Raw genomic sequence first — 17,971 nt, 5'->3', positions numbered from 1 at the left:
CTAGCATATTAGCTGATTCATGAAACAAAAATAAATAACAGAACAAACACAAATTCTCTATTAAAAAAAATAAAATGTTCTAATCGTTAACTGTCAATTCATTACAAGCAGGAATAAGAATGAATCAGTTCTTAAACACCACATGGAACTGAATCTTTGGGTGAGGTCTCGTCCTGGGCTGAGGCAGGTTCTGGCTGCTGATTTTTGGGAGGGCCAGTGTCTAGCTCTGGTTTCTAACCCACTGATGGGGCAGCTTTACATTTCCCCAGACTCCTTGTCCTAGCAGGTAATTATTCTAGGTAGAAGGTAAAGTGTGGAGATCCTGGAGCAGCTTCCATAATCCTGTTCCCAGGACACAGGGCAGTAGCTTTGGTATACTATACTAGGGGCTTGAGTGCCTTCCCTAACTCAGACTCATGGGGCACTAGACTTGGAAAGGACTCTAGCCGTTATCTAGACAAGTCCAGTCTCTAATTCTGTAAATAGGCCCAGAGAGTTAAGTAAGTGGTTTTATTCAAGGACACACAGCTTCCAAGGGTAGGAAGGTCTGTGTTCTTTACCCCACCCACTTTGCCTTCACTCTTCTTTAATATTTTGTTCCTTACGCCTTCGCTGACCTTATGAACTCTGTAATCCTTCCTCCCCTACCCATAACCCCATTTCCACCTGTTCCCACAGCATTTGTCCTGCCAGGTCCTGGCCTTTAGGAAGACTCCGAGCCCCTGAGAGACCCTGCCCCGGTTCCTCTCTGACCCGGGTGCGGGCTACCTTCGGCACCATGGCCTTTTCATCAAGGTTCGCCTTCTGGGAACAAAAGGAAAGTTGGATTTCAAAATCTTTGTGCTTTCCCCATCTGCTTGGCATGGTGTGTCTGCAGGCAGGAGACTGGCTTATGAGAGAGGCAGCTTTGGAAGCTAGAGACAGATGGGGCATGTGTGTGGATTTGGGGGTAGGGAGAATGACCAGGGGACCCAGGAGCTCATTCTTCTATCCTGATGGGCGCCTGCCCTGAGTCATGCTCCTCCCCTCAGCTCCACCTCTGGTAAGCTGAGCCGCCTTTTGTCCCACTGGTGCCCCTCCAAGTTAACCCTTCCACACCCTTCCCACCACCCTGCTCTGATTCACCCTTGGGCTGGTGGCTGCTGAGGAGGGGCTACTGGGGATGGCTTTGCCTGTGAGGCCTCTGGAACTGTACCTTCTAGAGGCGGGGGACAGTGGTGGGTAGGAAAAGGCATCAGTATGGGGGGAGTTAGGCCAGTTAGCCGCCCGGGTCCAGAGGGTGAATCAGGCTACAGACCTGGGTGTGCCTCTGTGCTTGCGTGCACAGTTCCAGGCTGGGGAATGACCTACAGTGGGCAAGGGAGGGGGGTGAGTCAGCCTGAAGCTAAATGCAGAGCTGAGCTCACAGCTGGGCCCAGTGTCCCAGACACTTCGGGGGGCAGCCAGTATCTCCCCCAATGCCTCACGCTTGGGCCAGACTCTTGGAGTCTCAAACTGGAGCCACTGGAGGGAGGACAGATTTGGAGCTGGTGAAGGGCACGAAGGGGACTTGGAATCTTGTAGTCATCCCAGACCCCAAGCTAACAGCACTGTGTGTAGTATTGAGTGTGTGTGTGTGTGTGTGTGTGTGTGTGTGTGGTTTGAGAACACTTCCTTTCCCTCTAACCTTTGTGCCTGGGAGCTAATGCACGATGTGATCCCCAGGTGGGTGAGGGGTAAGTGGTGGGCGTGAGGGTGGTGCAGATACAGACCCCAGTGCTCCACTTCTCTTTACTCCCTCTCCACCAGCTCCTCTCTTCCCCGTCTCTGCTCCAGCCCCAGTTTCTAAAATAGTAGGGTCTACTCCGGTTAATAATTGCCATTTTTCCTCTGTCCATGGCAGCATGAACTAACTTTGAAGCTTGAGCCGGTTGAAAATAGCTCTGTAGACAAGATGCAGCTTTACATCTGCCGTGATTGCATGCCGGTCAGTGCCCCAGGCACTGCTGATAAGAGTTCAGAATTAGCTATGGACCCTAGCTAAAAATGGAGAGTCCCCCCAAATAGATCATTAAAATGATTCTGGATGAGTTTCTAAGAACATTTTCCTTTCAGAAGCAAGGACTTCTTCCTGTGCTCATGCCCTCATTGTGCCAGGAAAGAAAGGCCTGCCGAGGATGAGATAGGGTTGCTAACAGCCCCAGCTTTTTCCTGTAGTCCTAGGTGGCTGGGGAAAGCAGAGAAATTAAACCCACTAGGACTTCTGAGCTTTTGGGGAACAGATAGATGCTGGTGAGGGGTGAGGAGAAGGCTCTCAAACTTGAGGGCTGGCTTCCGGGTCTGTTCTGAGCCAATCTCGAAATTGAACAAAACTACAGAGTTTGCACAGGGTCAGTTCTTTTTTCCAGATAAAATATGGTGTTTGCTGTTTCCCCCTGACTCCCTCCTCTCCTCTCCTCTGACTCAGGCCAGCTCCTGGGCCCTAGCACCAAACCCCTGGCCAGAGCAACCAGAGCTATGGACATCTTTCCTTTCTCCATACCTCACCCCTAACCTGGGGGTTTCCCCCCTCAGCTGCATGGCTGACAGTTTTGCAGGGACTAAGGTTGGGAAAATAGGTCTCCTGAATCCCTTCCTCTGACCCACTTCCTGCCTCCAGCCAGAGCCCAGCTGCCTAGATGGAAAGACACTCAGTCTGGGTGCTGAGAAGCACTTGTAGTGGACCGAGAAGCAGGCCAGAGCCAGCCTGATTGGACCACCCATTCCTCCTGCACTGAATTCTGCTGGCCCAGCAGGCACCCACACTGGGGTGGGGGTGGGTTGGGGTCATTTCTCTCTCCTCAGTCACCAGGACAGGGGCTTTTGTGCAAACCACTTCTTGTCTGAGTTGGGGTGACTCTTGTGGCTTAACATGAGTTGAATTAGTGGGATTTTTTTAGCCACCAAGGCCATCATGTTGCTTTTGTGGATGGACCTCATTAGACAGCCCAAGTGGACAAAGGGCCTTGGCTGGTGATTGAGGTCAAGGAAGGGTACGTGGCCTCACCCACAGGTACTCTTCATTTTTGAAGCTGTCATTGGCCAGTTTTGATCCCAGGGTAGGCTATCTCTTGCCCAGGTCCCCTAGCCTCAGTACTCCTGAAGGCTTAGAGCTCTGCCCCTTGGGGGGGCCACTTGCCTGTTTCTTTTCTGTGCTTTTGGTGCTGGGTCTTCTAGCCCTGATCTACCAATGACTTCTGTGTCTGGTCCCTCAGGTTAAAGAGGAGGACAAAACTCTATCAAAGCCTGGCCCTCCTGGCAAGGAGGAAGGGGCTGTAAGTGTTTCTCCAAGACTTCTCTAAGTGTGTGTGTGGCGGGGGGGCTTGGTCTCAGATTCACCAACACTAGATTAGCCTGTGGGGTACCCTTCCTGTGTGACATGGCTAGAGGGAATGCCAGTAAAAACGCAGAAAGAGCAGGATATGTGATGCCACCCTGGAGTGTGTGAAGGCGATGGGAAAGCTAAGGTGCTTTAGCCCATGTTTTCTGAATAGTTTGGGCCTAGAAGAGGCTGGGTGGGCGAACTCTTAGGTCTGGGAACACTAAATGAGAGCTCAGCTGTTGAGACTCTTCAGCCTGCTCTGTGTGGCACAGCACAAGGGCACCGAGGGATTTCACTGCAGCTGTTGCTGTCTCTTCCCAAGACCCCGTCAGCTGCTTGGTGCGAGTGACCCAGAGGGAGGCTCCAGCTGCCTGCTGTCCCCAGCCCCCACCCCCAGTCATTCTGCCCTAGGATAGAGACCCTGAATAAGGCTGGATTCCTATATGGCAAGAAAGAGAGTTTCTGAACAGCCAGATGTAGAGCTGTGTCGCTAGGACAGGGCTGCTGGTGGCACAGGGCCGTGCCCAGGGTCTGGGGCAGAGCTGGATCACAAAACAGAATAATACTTCATTACCCCAGGTGGTGTCTGTCCTGGCTCCCCCACTTCCTTGGGTGGAGGTTTGATTAGCTAGGCATTGTGGCTTCTACCCGATCCATTAACAATCCTGTGAGGCCAGCCTGTGGTTATAAAGGGATGTGTTTGAGATAATGTGAGGAAGAAGCCTCAGATTATTCCAGATTTTTTGGTGAAAATTATGTGCAAAGTGTTTAAAAGAGTGCCGTGTATAATTATTAGCATTTACTGTCGTCATCATTATCATCATCTTCGTCATCATTTTCAGTTAGGGAGGGGAGGATAGAGGGATAGGAGCAAAGCCAGAAGAGGTAGGGAAAGGGACGCAGCACTAGGGCCACTGGCCAGCTCTGCAGTGCCCGGGCGTGCTTTTGAGCACTCTTGGCCCACGAGGTTGAGGAAGAGGCACCTTCAAGCCCTCCCCTGCCCCACCCTGCAGCAGCTCCACCCTGCAGCTGAGGCCTGGGCACAGGCCCCCTGGCTCTGCTCTTCCCAGGAGGTAGGACAGCCTCTCCAGGTGGCAGCCACAGGCAGCAGCTGCCAGGTCTGCCCACTCTTCTGAACAGCTTCCTACATCCAAGCAGAGATCAACAGCTAGTGTCCCCAGAGTCCAGTGTCTAGATGCACTCTAGAACCAAGGTCATTGTTTTAGGGGAAGGAGAACTTAAGCTCACCACAAGGACAGGGCATTCCCTGACCAGAAAGGACCCCCATATTGACCTTGCTCCCCCAGGCCCAGGCTTTATAGCCAACTGGGCCTTCTCAGCGACAATCTTTTGGGACCTCAGACAATTCCTTCCATTGGGAAAAGGGTGGGTGCACCAGACTTTGTGTGCCAGGGTACTCCAGTCAGCTTTTGGGTGTTCCAAGGTACAGAGGCTGGCTGAGCCAGGGCCCCAGCTCTAGGGCAGAGTGGAGCCAGGCCTCCTGAAGGCTTAACCCTTTATGGGCTCCATCTGCCTCCTCTCCTTCTCCCCGTTCCACATATACACACTGAGAGCTAGGGGATCTCCAGTCCCTTGAGAGGTTCACAACAGTAAAACTACAAAGAGATGTGCAGAAAGCAGGCCAGGGTAGAAGCTTCCTGGGCCAGCACAGGGTCTCTGGGACCCTTGAGAGAGTAGGTAATAGTTGACAATGACCACAGACCAGAGGAGTTGGGAGAGAGGAGGCATGACTCTTCAGGATAGGCAGGCTTTGGGTGATGGAAGGACTAGGGACCACAAAGGCAGAAAGCCCTGGAGTTAGGCCTAGGATTGGTGGTAGGAATAGTGGTAGAAATTGGTTGTTAACCTCTCTTTGCTCCATCTCTGTTTGCTTGGGCTGCTCTGGGACACCGCAAGGGCCTCTAGGCACTGTGTGTTGGTGTCCAACGGTGTCGTGCTAAGCCTGGGCATAGATAGCAGGTGATATAGTACCTATTTGTGCTTTGTGAGAGGGAGAAGCCAAACTCTTAGATGCAATTATCTAATTTGGTCAATGGAGACAGTGTTTCCTGGGGTACGTTCCATGTACTATTTAGCACAGATGAGTGGAGGCTCCATATGTGAGACCACGCCTTCTTACTCCCTCTGCATGGGGTGGATGGGGATGCAGGGGTTGATGCTAATGTCTCCCTATATTTGTGTGACTGTAGCTAGAGGGCAGCTCAAAGGACGGCAGTGGTCCACCTAGGAGTCCTCAACTTCCGTCCAGCCCGGTACCCTCAGAGACTTCCCAGAGTTCCAAGAGCCCTGCACCTGCACTCGCCATGAACGGCCTGGGGGCTGCCTCAGCAGAATCCCTGAGCGAGGAGACCCAGGGCTTATCCCGGAAGCGGGTGGCGAATGCAGTGAGGAAGGTGGTGAGCAAGGTGCTGCCTGGCGAGGAGCCTGGGAGTGCCAAGGAGCCTTCGGGCAGAGGGATCAAGTCCCCTGAGCACCCGGCTAGAAGCAAGAGGGGAGAAAAGGCAGCCCCCAGCCCCAAACCCCCGCCACCTCCTCCTCCCCCTGCTCCATCTAAGCTTGAAGCAAAGAAGGAGGCAACCAAGGATGAGCTCTCCATTGGCCTGCGGAGCCTGATGTCTCGAGGCAGAGGCAAGGACCACAAGCCCCGAAGCAAGCCGTCTCCTGGGAAGGGGGAGAAGCCTTCTGGCCCGGAGCCAGGCTCTGAGGGGAAACCAGGCTCTCCAGGGAAGGTGGATTCCCCAGAGAAACCAGGATCCCCAGCCAAGCCTGCAACCCCAGAGAAGCAGTGTTCCCCAGCCCCACCAGAAGAGCTGGTGGCCTCAGGCTCTGCTGGACCCAAGTCGAACCTCACTGGAGAGCAACAGTCTAAGTCACCAGCCCGTGGCTTGCAGCAGGAGGTACCTGAGTGTGTCACTAACCTCCCAGAGCCCTCACCGCTCTTGCCCTGGGGCTAAGGCATCCTCACAGTCAGCTTCCCAAGCCGCCTCAGTGAGCCCGCATGACCAGATACTGGGCCCAGAGCCTGTGGGTTGGATGGCAGGGGCTGCATGGCTTTCCTTAACTCAAAGCCAGAACCCTCTGTGGCCTGAGCTCTGCTCCGGCAGCCCAGCCGGGGCGGTGGGGAGGGGCACTGCTAACCAGCATGCTGATGGCTTTCCACACTCTCCCCATGGCCATCAGAGGCTGGGCCCAAGCTGCACGGTGCCTGCTGAGATCAGGGTCTCAGCACACCAATGCCAAGGTAGAAACACAGTGTTTCTGAAGTCATGTGGCCTGAGTTCACATCCCCTGCCATCCACCCACTGGGAGGTGCCATCTTTGAGCCTTCATCTGTTAAGTGAGGACAATATAGGTCTATATCCTTTCTCTGAAGCCCTTGAAGCTAGAAGTATTTTGGGATAGTAATTTTTAGATTTTAGAGTGTTGTGCAGTATATATAGTGAGTAGCAACCTGTAACCAAACACATTAATATTTTTACAAAATCTGTTCAAATCCACCAGCCACTCCTCGGAAGGAAGGTTGGGCAATCTACTTCCGTAGTGATACTGCCTCGGCAACCCAAGAAGGGGTCACTATGTATGAGTCAGGTCCAACTCAGCAACACATAACAACAACAACAACATACATTTTCACACTGTAGGCTGACAAATATCAACAGTCAGTCAGGCTTTGCCACCAAAATACATTTTTTAAAATCTTTTGTTTTGTTTTGAGAATGCTATATGAATTTTGGAATTGCAAATAAAGGATAATACCAAGGCACTTGACTGCTAACCAGAAGGCTAGTGGTTCAAACCCACCAGCCACTCCTCAGAAGGAAAGTTGGGCAATCTACTTCTGTAGTGATACAGCCTCGGAAACCCAAGGAGGGGTTGTTATGAGTCGAGTCCAAATCGAGGGCACTAACAACAACAACCTGATTTGGAGGGCTGCTGGGACCATAAGAAATGATCAGGGTGTGATGCTTGGAGCCCAGTCCCTAGCATGCAGGATGCTCCATAATGGAAGTGTTGATAGCGATGCTGATAACAGTTGTTAATGGCACCATCACTGCCCTGACTCTCTTCTGGCCTGGCCAGTACAGCATCCTCCCTGCCAGCAGGAACTTGAGGAGTCCTGTACTTGGGTGACATATAGGAGTAGTCCCTGACTGCTCACACATGCTCTCTCCAGCTGGGCAGGAGGCTGAGAGGTAGCAGGAAAGACCAAGTATTGTCATTTCAGCCCCTTGCCCTTGGAAGGTAATGCCTCCTTGGGTTGAGGACCATTCTATTTTGTGGACCCCTCCAGGACTTCATGGGATGTGTGGGGAGCTGTCAACATTTCACCATTGCTTCTCTGTGCTGTTGACATGCTCCTTCTAAATGGAAGGAGAGGGGCCAGGAGGATTCTGGGAGCACAGCCTAAGGGCCTGTGCACCTGACCGCTACCTCCTGGGATCCCTGGAGTCCTAGAACCCACCATGTTTCCTGTTCTTCCTGGGCTTTGCAGCACTTAGAGAGTAACAAGCCTGCAGCTCTTCCCCATCTCTCTGTGAATCAGGGATATGACTGTGACTGTTCCTGGCACACAGGGAGGAGTTGGCAGGAGCATTTGGGCCCAAGAGGCAGGTCATGAGGTAAACTGTCAGTCCCTAAAGAGAACTTATAAGTAGCCAGGGAGTGTCATGTCCCTGGCTGCCCTCCCACTCTGCCTCCTTGCCCCTCCTTCCCTCACTAGGGTGGAGTTGCAGGGCTGGGACATGCCCTGACCTGGAACCCAGCCACCTGTCACCTGGGCCTGGGGCAGGAGCCAGAAGGGCAGGTGGGAGAACAGGGCCATCCTGATTCTGGCCCGTGGGCTCTTGATGGTTAATATGGAAGGAGGAAATAACTCCAGAACTTCCAGGAACCTGCTGTTTTTTTCTCATCTGTTAGTTTAAAAACTCAAATTGGTGCTTGGCTTGTCTCCCTGACCCTATTTCACTTACCCATCGGGTCCCAGTGGCTTCGTAGGTTAGGAGCTTGGCATACTGTGCCCCCGCCTTTCCACGACCAGGACTAATAGTGGTTTAACCCTTAGGCAGGAGCTGCCCCCAAGGCCCGGCTGACCCCAGCAGAGGAAGCCCAACGGCGGCTTGAGAAGATCTTCACAGCATCTGTAATGCCGTCTCTCTTGTGTGTGCTTGCCTAGTCCCTGGTGCTCCTTGGAGGCCAGGCTGTGTGTGTGTGTATGTAGGAGTGGCTGACTGTGGAAGAGTGGCTCCATGAGCACCCAGTGGGCCCTCAAGTTGACTTTCCACTTGCAGAAGTGAGAGAAGGGCTCTACAGAGGGCCTTGTTCCTCCAGAGGTGCTATGAGGTTCATTCTTCCAGAGAGCCCAGAGCCCTGTGTCCATGGGAAGGGACCCGTCTTGGCTCCTTCTCTGGCCCCATTTTCCTGCTTTGGAGTTCATGTCTTATTGCCAGGGCCTGGTGGGTGGCAAAGCAAGGAGCTGACACACTCCCCAGAGCCTAGCCCATTTTTGATGCCCTGGCCCTCCAGACCCAGAAGGGGCCTTTTAACAACTTGCCTGTTTCTAACAGGCAAAGACCAAGGTCTTGCTGAATCTCTTTCCTCTTTAGAAAGTCCTTGCATGCTTTAAATAACTCACCAAGAGACAGAGAGGTCAAGGTTGGCCACTAGGTCTGTTCACAGTTCCTTGACTCTTGAGCAGTAGGCCCTCAGGTTGGACCTGGATGGGTTGATGACTCTGCTTGCCACATGGTCAGCGTGCCTGCCTGAGAGCACTGGGAGAGGTGCAGGGGTGCCGTGGGGGCTTGAGGAAGGGATCCTTGACTTGAGGGCTACTGGTGGCCTTGTTCTATGAGGTGCAGGGCTATGAGCTCTGAAGGGCATGGGGAGTGGCACCTTTGGGCATGTGTTTGGAGGCAAGGATGGGTGGCTACAGGAGAGTAAGGCTGGGAAATGCCCCAGAAGTAAAACGGGGCTTCCAGGGACCCAGGTCCTGGGTATGGTCAGGCTGGCCTATCCAGGCAGGCACATGGAAAAGGGAATCTAATTCAGAATGGACTGGATGGCCAGCCTGGGAGAGACTGTGGCCAGAAACAGAATGGCACATACCGGCCCAAACCACAGGCAATGGCTTTTGGGAGCATCTCCTCTGAGAAGTCTGAGGGTAACAAATGTCTCACCAAGTGGGGCCTCTCCCTTCTGGTCTGAGTGGGTACAATCCACTGCTCCTCCCACCTCCACTTTGTATCTTGCACAGCTTGGGGCATGCCAGCCCACTAGGCTCAGGGTGCTCGCTTAAGGGGACATACCTGTGGTCTACTTGTCTTCACCCCACTTCTCTTCTCTCTCTCTTTGCTTGCTGCCGGTAGCTGGACCCTGAGGCCGCCTCTTCTGCCCAAAGCCAGGTAGGGTGCTCCTGCCCCCCTCAGGAGCCCTCCGCCTCCTCTGGTGACCACTCACTGCCCCTGACTTGTACCTGGGCTGGCGTCTGTGCACGGGCCTCGTGCTGGAGTGTAAGGCCTCTTTCCCCTTCAGGCTCCTGACCTGGTGTCTGGGAGGACCCCTGCGGGAGGCAGTGCCAGGATGGGGTAGCTCTGTGCCAAGTCTTTTAGAAACCTCTAGGCCCAGTGTCACTGTTCTGTTTTGCCTTTGGTGGCACATGGTAGTTCTCAGCTGCTGAAGCCCAAGGGCCTGGCTGAAGTTACGGGTTCTAGGTGTTTCAACTGTGCTTACTTACTGTGGGTAGAGAAAGCTCAAAAGGTTATATCCCTGCCCTCCCTGCAGGCCAAGGCTGGTGTTGAGGCGTTCTCTGTCTCCACCTGCTGGCCAATGTGGGAAACCATCTTCTGATTAGCTCTAAAAAGCAAATCAAACTCATTGTGGCTGAGTTGGTTCTGGCTCATAGCGACTCTTCCTTGGGTTTTAGAGGCAGTATCGGGAGCTCTGGTGGCGTAGTGCCTAAGGCATTTGACTGCTAACCAGAAGGCTGGTGGTTCACCCACCAGCCACTCCTCAGAAGGAAGGTTGGGCAATCTACTTCCGTAGTGATACTGCCTCGGAAACCCAGGGAGGAGTCGCTATGAGTTGGGACCGACTTAACATCAGTGAGTTTGGTTTGGTTGATTGCTGTGGAAGTAGATTGCCCAGTCTTCCTTCTGCAGAGTGGCTGGTGGGTTTGAACAACCAGCCTTCTGGTTAGCAGTCAAATGCCTTTTAGGCACTATGCCACCAGAGCACCCATTAGCTCTAAAGGAGTTGGTTATAGGCCCTAGCTGGAATCTGTGACCTTCTTCATCAGTACAAACTCCTGGTCCATAACCTGCCTATTCAAAGCAAAAGTTTCACACGATGTGAAAAAAATAAAGCTCTGGTGGCGCAGTGCCTAAGACATTTGACTGCTAACTAGAAGGCTGGATATTCAAACCCCCCAGCCACTCTGTGGAAGGAAGCCTGGGCAATCTACTTCTGTAAAGATTTACCTTTACCACCTTGAAAACCCCAAGGGGGTCACTATGAGTCAGAATTGACTCCTCTATGGCAGTGACTTTTTTTTTTTTTTTTTTTTTTTTTTTTTACTGAGACTACTGAATAGTTTGATCAAAGATTCTATAGACAAATCCTGGTCAAAAGAGGGAAAATGCGGTACAAAATCTCAGATTCTCACAGAATCCAGACTTTCCACAGCTATAGAAGTTGAATAAAGCCCCAGAACTATTGCCCTGAGATCATCTTTAAACCTTAAATCAAAAATATCCCCTGAAGTCATCTTAAAACCAAACAGTAGGTTAGCTTAACTAGTGAAGAATGTCTGCCTTGAGCCCTAGGCTCTTTTAAGATTTACTTATATGAGATCAAATTGACCACAGCAACTCAAAAGACTATATAGGAACCTTAGGAGGCAGCGAATTTATGTTAATGGAGGTGGAACAGCTTGGGAAAGGAGGGTGAGAGTGGTTGCACAACTCAGAAAATGAAATCGGTGTTACTAGATTGTACATGTAGAAATGGTTGGATTGATGTATGTTCCCAACAATAACAACAAAAAGCTGGGGGAAAGGGCAGCCCAGGGAGGATTTTTCTGAAGTCAGAAGCAGACCTGGAAACAGGACCTTTACATTCAGCTCCAAGAAATGTGGCAAAGAGCACATTTCTTATGTTTTCTTATCCTTTCCCCATCGCTGGCTCACCCGGGGGCCAGTATCACAAAGCTGCATCTGTGCCTCAGGCTCAAGTCTCACAAGGAAGGGGCACCTAGGGTGGGGGGATTGTAGGAAATGAATTGTACCTCACAGCTGGGGGCCCTCAGGGAGGGGAAGCTGGGGCTGGGGGGTAGGGGCAGCCTGAGGGCTTCTTCATGCCACCAAGGTTGACCATCCCCCACCAGAGGCCAATGAATCATCCTGCTGCCCTTTTGCTCACAGAGGACAAAAGGGTCCTGATGGAGCATGGGAGCTGAGCCCCTTTCCTATTTTCCCAGCTCACCCAGGCACCGTCTCTGTCCGGATCTCTCTCTTAGGGTGTTCCTGGTTTGGCAGCCCCACAATCCAGCAGTGCCTCCAAATGCTTTTTTTCTGATTGGTGGCCACCTGGAGCCTCTGGGGTGATCATAGCCCCTTTACCCCCTTTCCCGTGCCCATTCATGTGGCATGCAAGTCTCTTCCTCTCCCTCCCCATCCCCACCCCCCTGTCCTACCTCATATTTCTGGCCATGCTGCCTCATATGCACTTGTATGATAGTAGCAGGTCCACATAGGTCTGTGCACCTGCCACCTTCTGAAGCGGGACCTTTGCTCATGGAAACATGAAGAAGGACTGAGCAGGGAGTCTGGCACGTGCCTCTGGGCACTGTCCTCTCTCTGGGTTGAGCATCCTCTGGAGGAGAAGGCCAAGGCTGATGCTAGGGGCTCAGGACCTACCTACCATTTTGCACTGCAAAGTCCTAGGTAGATGCTTCTCTCCTCAGGTCTCGAGGAAATGTCCTTTCCCAACTTAGTGAAGGAGACCCTATCGTTTGAGTGAAAAAAGAACCTGGGCGTGAAAGATCACAGTAGTAGCCGAGGCCTAGGACTACGGGTTTGGGCCCAGAATACTGAGTGTATAGGCTTTGCAGGGAGGAGAGGGCAGAGGGCAGCTGGACTAGAGCTTGATGATTTGCATTCTTGGAATCTGCTTTCTCCTGGGTACATGTCCCTGTCTTTCCCAGACCCTCAAGTCTGGTATGGTCCCTACCCTCTTTGTGTTTGTCCTCACAGCTTCCAAGGACCCACACTACTCCCTCGCTTCCCCAGCCCTTTCCCTGACACCTCTGGTGTCCTGTGTTCTACGTCTGCCGCCTTCCTGCCCCTTTCCTCAGTGAAGCCATTCTCCTGACTTGTCCCTCTCTCATGCTGTCCTTGTTCCTCTGTCTTGCAGAGCAGGGTCTGACTATTCTTTCCCTCCTCTGATAGGCAAAGACAGAGGAGCAGATTGCGGCTGAGGAAGCCTGGTATGAGACAGAGAAGGTGTGGCTGGTCCATAAGGATGGCTTCTCACTTGGTGAGTCTCACGGGGGCCCAGTGTGCAGATACCTGAGACTTTGTGGTGTGTAGGCTGCCCCCTAACTCATCTCTGCCCTTGCTGGGCAATGAATGTACCTTCTGGTTCTGGTGAGAGCTGAATGGTGAATGAGAAGAGGCTGGTAATACAGTGCTGAGGGTTGGACCATGAAAAGCCTAAACAGGTGTCAGAGCTTTCCAGACCCATGTCTCACTGTCCCTCCTTTGCAGCCAGTCAGCTCAAATCTGAGAAACTCAGCTTGCCTGAGGGTAAGGTTCGCGTGAGGCTAGACCATGACGGAGCTGTCCTGGATGTGGATGAAGATGACATAGAGAAGGTTCGCAGGTGGCGGGCACAAGGAGGTGGGCTGAGCAGGGCAGGCCTATCCCCTGGCAGTGGATATAGGTGCTGCTTCTTCAGCACCTACCTGCCTGTCCTTTCATACAGGCTAATGCTCCATCCTGCGATCGCCTAGAAGATCTGGCCTCGCTAGTGTACCTCAATGAGTCCAGCGTCCTGCACACGCTGCGCCAGCGCTATGGTGCTAGCCTGCTGCACACTAATGCCGGCCCCAGCCTCCTTGTCCTCAGCCCCCGTGGGGCTCCTGCTGTGTACTCTGAGAAGGTGTGGCACCCTCTAGGCTACCATGCTGTCTCACAGACCCACCCACCCACTACTACCCACTCTCACCTTCCCTGGCTCTGCCTTCACCTGCATCTCACTGGGCTCCTGTCCACTCATGGTTGACCTTGGAAAGAGGAGGCATTTGAAGGCGTGGGGGACAGAAAGAGCTCCTCTAGACCTCTCACAGGGTCTGGGATTTTGCTAGTACCTGCATTCCATGTATGGCCTTGACCTCTGAAATCTCTGGGCATCCCTGGAATGACAATCTCAGAAAGATGTGGACCTTGGGGATAAGGGCTGTCTGGGTGATACCAGCTAGGAGCCTTCCCCATTCCTTCCATCCCTCTGCCATCCAAGGTGATGCACATGTTCAAAGGGTGCCGGCGAGAGGACATGGCACCCCACATCTATGCCGTGGCCCAGACTGCATACAGGGCAATGCTGATGAGCCGCCAGGACCAGTCCATCATCCTCCTGGGTAGCAGTGGCAGTGGCAAGACCACCAGCTGCCAGCATCTGGTGCAATACCTGGCTTCCATTGCAGGCAGCAGTGGGAACAAGGTGTTTTCTGGTGAGGCAGAGACAACTGGGAAAACCGAGTATGGGCTGGGGGTGGCATTGGGGAAGGAGGACCCTCTAGTGCCAGTTCTCTTTCTCCCTAGCCTCACCATCCCCTCAAAACCCCTCTATCTCTAGGCAACTCTGGTCTGAGTAACCTCAAACCTTTATGCCTAGGGGCACACACCTGGGCTCAGCCTCCTATTCTGCCTGGGCCTCTGGAGCCATGGCTGGTGGGTAAACGGCCCTGGCTTTCCTGACATCCCCCTGGCCTGTATTCTGCAGTGGAGAAGTGGCAGGCTCTGTACACCCTCCTGGAAGCCTTTGGGAACAGCCCAACCATCATGAATGGCAATGCCACCCGCTTCTCCCAGATCCTCTCCCTGGACTTTGACCAAGCTGGCCAGGTGGCCTCAGCCTCCATTCAGGTAAGAGGGTGCTGCCCAGGCCTCAGGATAGTAGGAGAGCTTGGCGGTCTGATTTCGTGTCCCAGAAATCAGGCTGTCTGCCGTGCCTCCTTCTCCTGGGATTCTGCCCCAACGAAATGGACCTGACATGGGTAGGGCTGGCCCACTCCACCCAGCCCTCTGCTCAGAGCCTTCACAGTTCTGCCCTTCACACCTCCTACCCTGAGTAGGGCGGGGCTCAGCTTTCTGGTGAGCTCCCTTCTCTACCCTGGGAGTGCCTACCCTGCTGGGGCTGCAGCCCTATGCCCACTTTCTAAGATCCATGGTTGGGGCTTTTCTCAGACTGATTTCGCCTGGCAGAGGGCTGGTTTTTCAGTAAAGCAAGACACAGCCAAGGCTGATTCCCTTCCACACTTAATTTAATATCTCACAGCAAAGTGTCCATCTCCCCAAGAAAGCTGTGCCTGGGGACTGGGGAGGGCTACAGGGCCCCTCAAGGAGCTGGGCCTGGCTTGCTTCCACCTGGCTCTGGTTTCTGCTCCATTTGTCCCTGGGGTGATATGACCTCTGGTTGAGCACCTTAGAACTAAGATGTGGTCACCTGTTCCCAGGGCCTGGAAGATCTTGGGCCTGGTTCCTTTTAGTCCAGGGTGTGGGAGGTTTGACCTGTACTACCCTCCTTACCCTCCCCCTCTGTGCTGTGCCACAGACAATGCTTTTAGAGAAGCTGCGTGTGGCTCGGCGCCCAGCCAACGAGGCCACATTCAACATCTTCTACTACCTGCTGGCCTGTGGGGATGGTACCCTCAGGTGAGACGGGACAGAGGGTAAAGGGAAGTGCTCTGGGCTCCTGGACCTTGCCACTCAATTCCGTCCTATACTGTTTGTTTGCATGCTTGCTGTGTACTAGGCCCTGGGTATGATGAGATGAATGAGACATAGACTTGGTCCATCAGGTACAGGGACCTTGCATTATGTAATGGGCACAACTGACCCTTGAGTGTTCCCAGGACTAGCTAGATGCCCATTATTCATGAATCTAGGTCTGGAGAGGAAAGCACACCGAGACTCAGGTGGTCAGTGACTTGCCCACAGTCACATGGCTAGTATGGGCTGAGCTGGTATTTGAACCCACGTTAGTTATGCTGGAGCCCAAGCCTTTTCTAGTGCTCTCCAAGTTGTCCCTCACCCCTGTTTTGGCTGCCTCTGCCATGCTTTTCCCTTCATACCTTCAGACTCACCGTATTCTACAGAAAAAGGACAAATGATAAGGCTGAGCAAGCAGCCTCAGGGCATTTTCCTTTTCATTTTCTTCTCCCAATAGAGAGCACAGTCTCTATCCTGCCTGGACCCATCCTTTTAGACAGGTTCCCTGCCCCCTCCAGGTACCTGTTGGACCCTCTCACCTGAGCATCTGTGGAAATCTGTTCTAGGAAGTCTGGTGCTCTGACCAGGCATTCAGGAAAATTGGGAAAGACAGCAGCAGCTGACCAGACAGTAGGGGCATGATGGGCAGACAGACCCGGAGTCTCACAGCTGAGTCTGTCTTTCTCAGCCCTGGGAGGGAGATGGCCTTGGCATAAGGTCCAAACACGGTGCTAATGCCTCATTTGTCCCCCTAGGACAGAGCTCCACTTGAACCACTTGGCAGAGAACAATGTGTTTGGGATTGTGCCACTGGCCAAGGTAAGGAGACTGTGGGGATTGGATCAGTAGCCTTGAGGGTAGGAGAAGCCTTGGGGATAGTGGGTACCCAGCTTCAGCTGGCTCTGCCCTGAGACTTACCTTCCCCAAGGGCCCAGCAACATGGGGAGGGGGCGGCGTTGCTGGGAGGGACAGCCCTCTGAGTTCCGATGCCAATGTGCCAGTCTGTCCCTGCAGCCCGAGGAGAAGCAGAAGGCTGCTCAGCAGTTCAGTAAGCTACAGACAGCCATGAAGGTGCTGGGTCTCTCCCCCGACGAACAGAAGGTCTGCTGGTTCATCCTGGCTGCCATCTACCACCTGGGGGCTGCAGGCGCCACAAAAGGTAACCCGGGGTTGGTCCCAACAGCCTGCTTATTATCCGGAAGACCTTGTAGAGGCCCTGCCCAATCCCAGTGTGTTCCCACCCAACATAGGCTCTTCTGTTATCAGACACCCCTCTGGGGCTTATGCCTCTTCCCAGCCCCCATGCCAGAGCAGAGGACTCTCAGTACCCAGACAAGCATATGGACTTACACGGCAGTGACTAGTCTGGAGGATGAGGGGACAGAGAAGGGAACTAACTCGGAGCAGTCCCCACTGGAATAATTCTCCTTCTTGTTCCCTTCTTGACAGAGGCACCCGAGGAACAAGCGGGTAACTAACCTCCCTCAGGTGTAGGGGCTGCCTGCCCTGCCTTAGTGCCTGCTCTGGGCTCTCTCTGGGGGCTGGGCTTGTTCTATCACAGGGAAGGGGAGCTGACCTAGACAGAAGCCCCAGGGTTGAGGGTGAAGAGGAGCCTTGCTGGCTGTGGAGCTTCTGGGAGATCCAGGAATACCTGTATCTCCCACCTATTTTGCATCCATATTCGGGAACATCTCCAGATGTCCTCTGTGGGACTTAAGTGGGGTGGGGTGGGGTGGGATGAGCTTGCTTCCTAGGCTAGTATTCCCTGGGTCTTTCCTTTTCTGCACTGGTTTGGTGACAGGTATCTCTTCCTCATGCATGTCAGGGTGAAGGACACGAGGGGGCAGCAGTTACCCGTGCTGATGAATGGGCTGCAGCTTCAGCACTTGTGCTTGGGGGCTTGTGAATGGCAAAGACTTGGTCTGGCTTTGAAGAGCTCTGTTGCCTTCCTCTGAGATGACTTTAAAGGACAGGTGTTTGGAGTATCTCTTCATCTCTTTCTCCTCCAGTTGAGGAAAAGGGGATACTGGCTCTGAACAGCCACCTTGGGTGGGCCTTGACTTTGTCTTCCTCTGGGTTGTGAAGAGTCTCTGCAAGACTGATAAAGCACAAAGGAGGGGGGGACCAGGTTTGCTGGTCCAATAGAGCCTGGGGGAACTACTGAGACTATGGCCCCTAACTGCCCTTCAGGTTTGGAATTGAACCCACACCTGTGGTTTCCAGCCAAACAAAAGACATGCATATGAGTTGAACATTTACCTCAAGTAGATTCTCTCCTTGGAGAGAACAATCATGGGAGAAAGAAGGGCTGCTTATGCACAGGGAGACCGCTCAGGGGGCAGGAGTCCATGGAGGGATGGACACAGGGAAGAGGTAACTATGAGGAGGAAGTGGGAGGGGAGCTGTTGCATTGTGGTAAACTGTGGTCAATATCATGAGACAAAGTATATGTAAACTGCTGTATGGAAAGTGAATTTGCTCTGTAAATCTTCACCCAAATCACAATTTTAAAAAAAAATTTAAAAAAAGACTGAGAAAGCACTGGTGGGTGGGTGCATAGAACAGCGTCTGGGTGTTAGGCTCCTTATGATCCCAGCAGGTGGCATCCCTGCCAAAGAGGAATCAA

The 17,971-nt window shown here is 53.0% G+C and overlaps 1 protein-coding gene across 1 annotated transcript in view; it reads left to right on the top strand.

Moving 5' to 3' along the window:
• Positions 1 to 17,971, top strand: part of MYO18A (myosin XVIIIA) — a 106,373-nt gene that overhangs the window by 45,072 nt on the left and 43,330 nt on the right. Inside the window, exons 2-11 of the mRNA XM_042780506.1 lie at positions 9,724 to 9,759; positions 12,802 to 12,889; positions 13,120 to 13,226; positions 13,337 to 13,513; positions 13,871 to 14,084; positions 14,357 to 14,499; positions 15,188 to 15,288; positions 16,101 to 16,164; positions 16,360 to 16,504; positions 16,795 to 16,815. Coding sequence (XP_042636440.1) covers positions 9,724 to 9,759; positions 12,802 to 12,889; positions 13,120 to 13,226; positions 13,337 to 13,513; positions 13,871 to 14,084; positions 14,357 to 14,499; positions 15,188 to 15,288; positions 16,101 to 16,164; positions 16,360 to 16,504; positions 16,795 to 16,815 — 1,096 coding nt within the window. The remainder of the gene's footprint in view (positions 1 to 9,723; positions 9,760 to 12,801; positions 12,890 to 13,119; positions 13,227 to 13,336; positions 13,514 to 13,870; positions 14,085 to 14,356; positions 14,500 to 15,187; positions 15,289 to 16,100; positions 16,165 to 16,359; positions 16,505 to 16,794; positions 16,816 to 17,971) is intronic.

The sequence above is a fragment of the Orycteropus afer genome, unplaced genomic scaffold, assembly GCF_000298275.1.
Source record: "Orycteropus afer afer isolate SDZICR_OR568_19922 unplaced genomic scaffold, OryAfe1.0 scaffold00042, whole genome shotgun sequence".
NCBI lineage: Eukaryota > Metazoa > Chordata > Mammalia > Tubulidentata > Orycteropodidae > Orycteropus > Orycteropus afer.
Note: the sequence above shows the minus strand (reverse complement) of the source record. Positions and strands in the feature narration are given on the sequence as shown.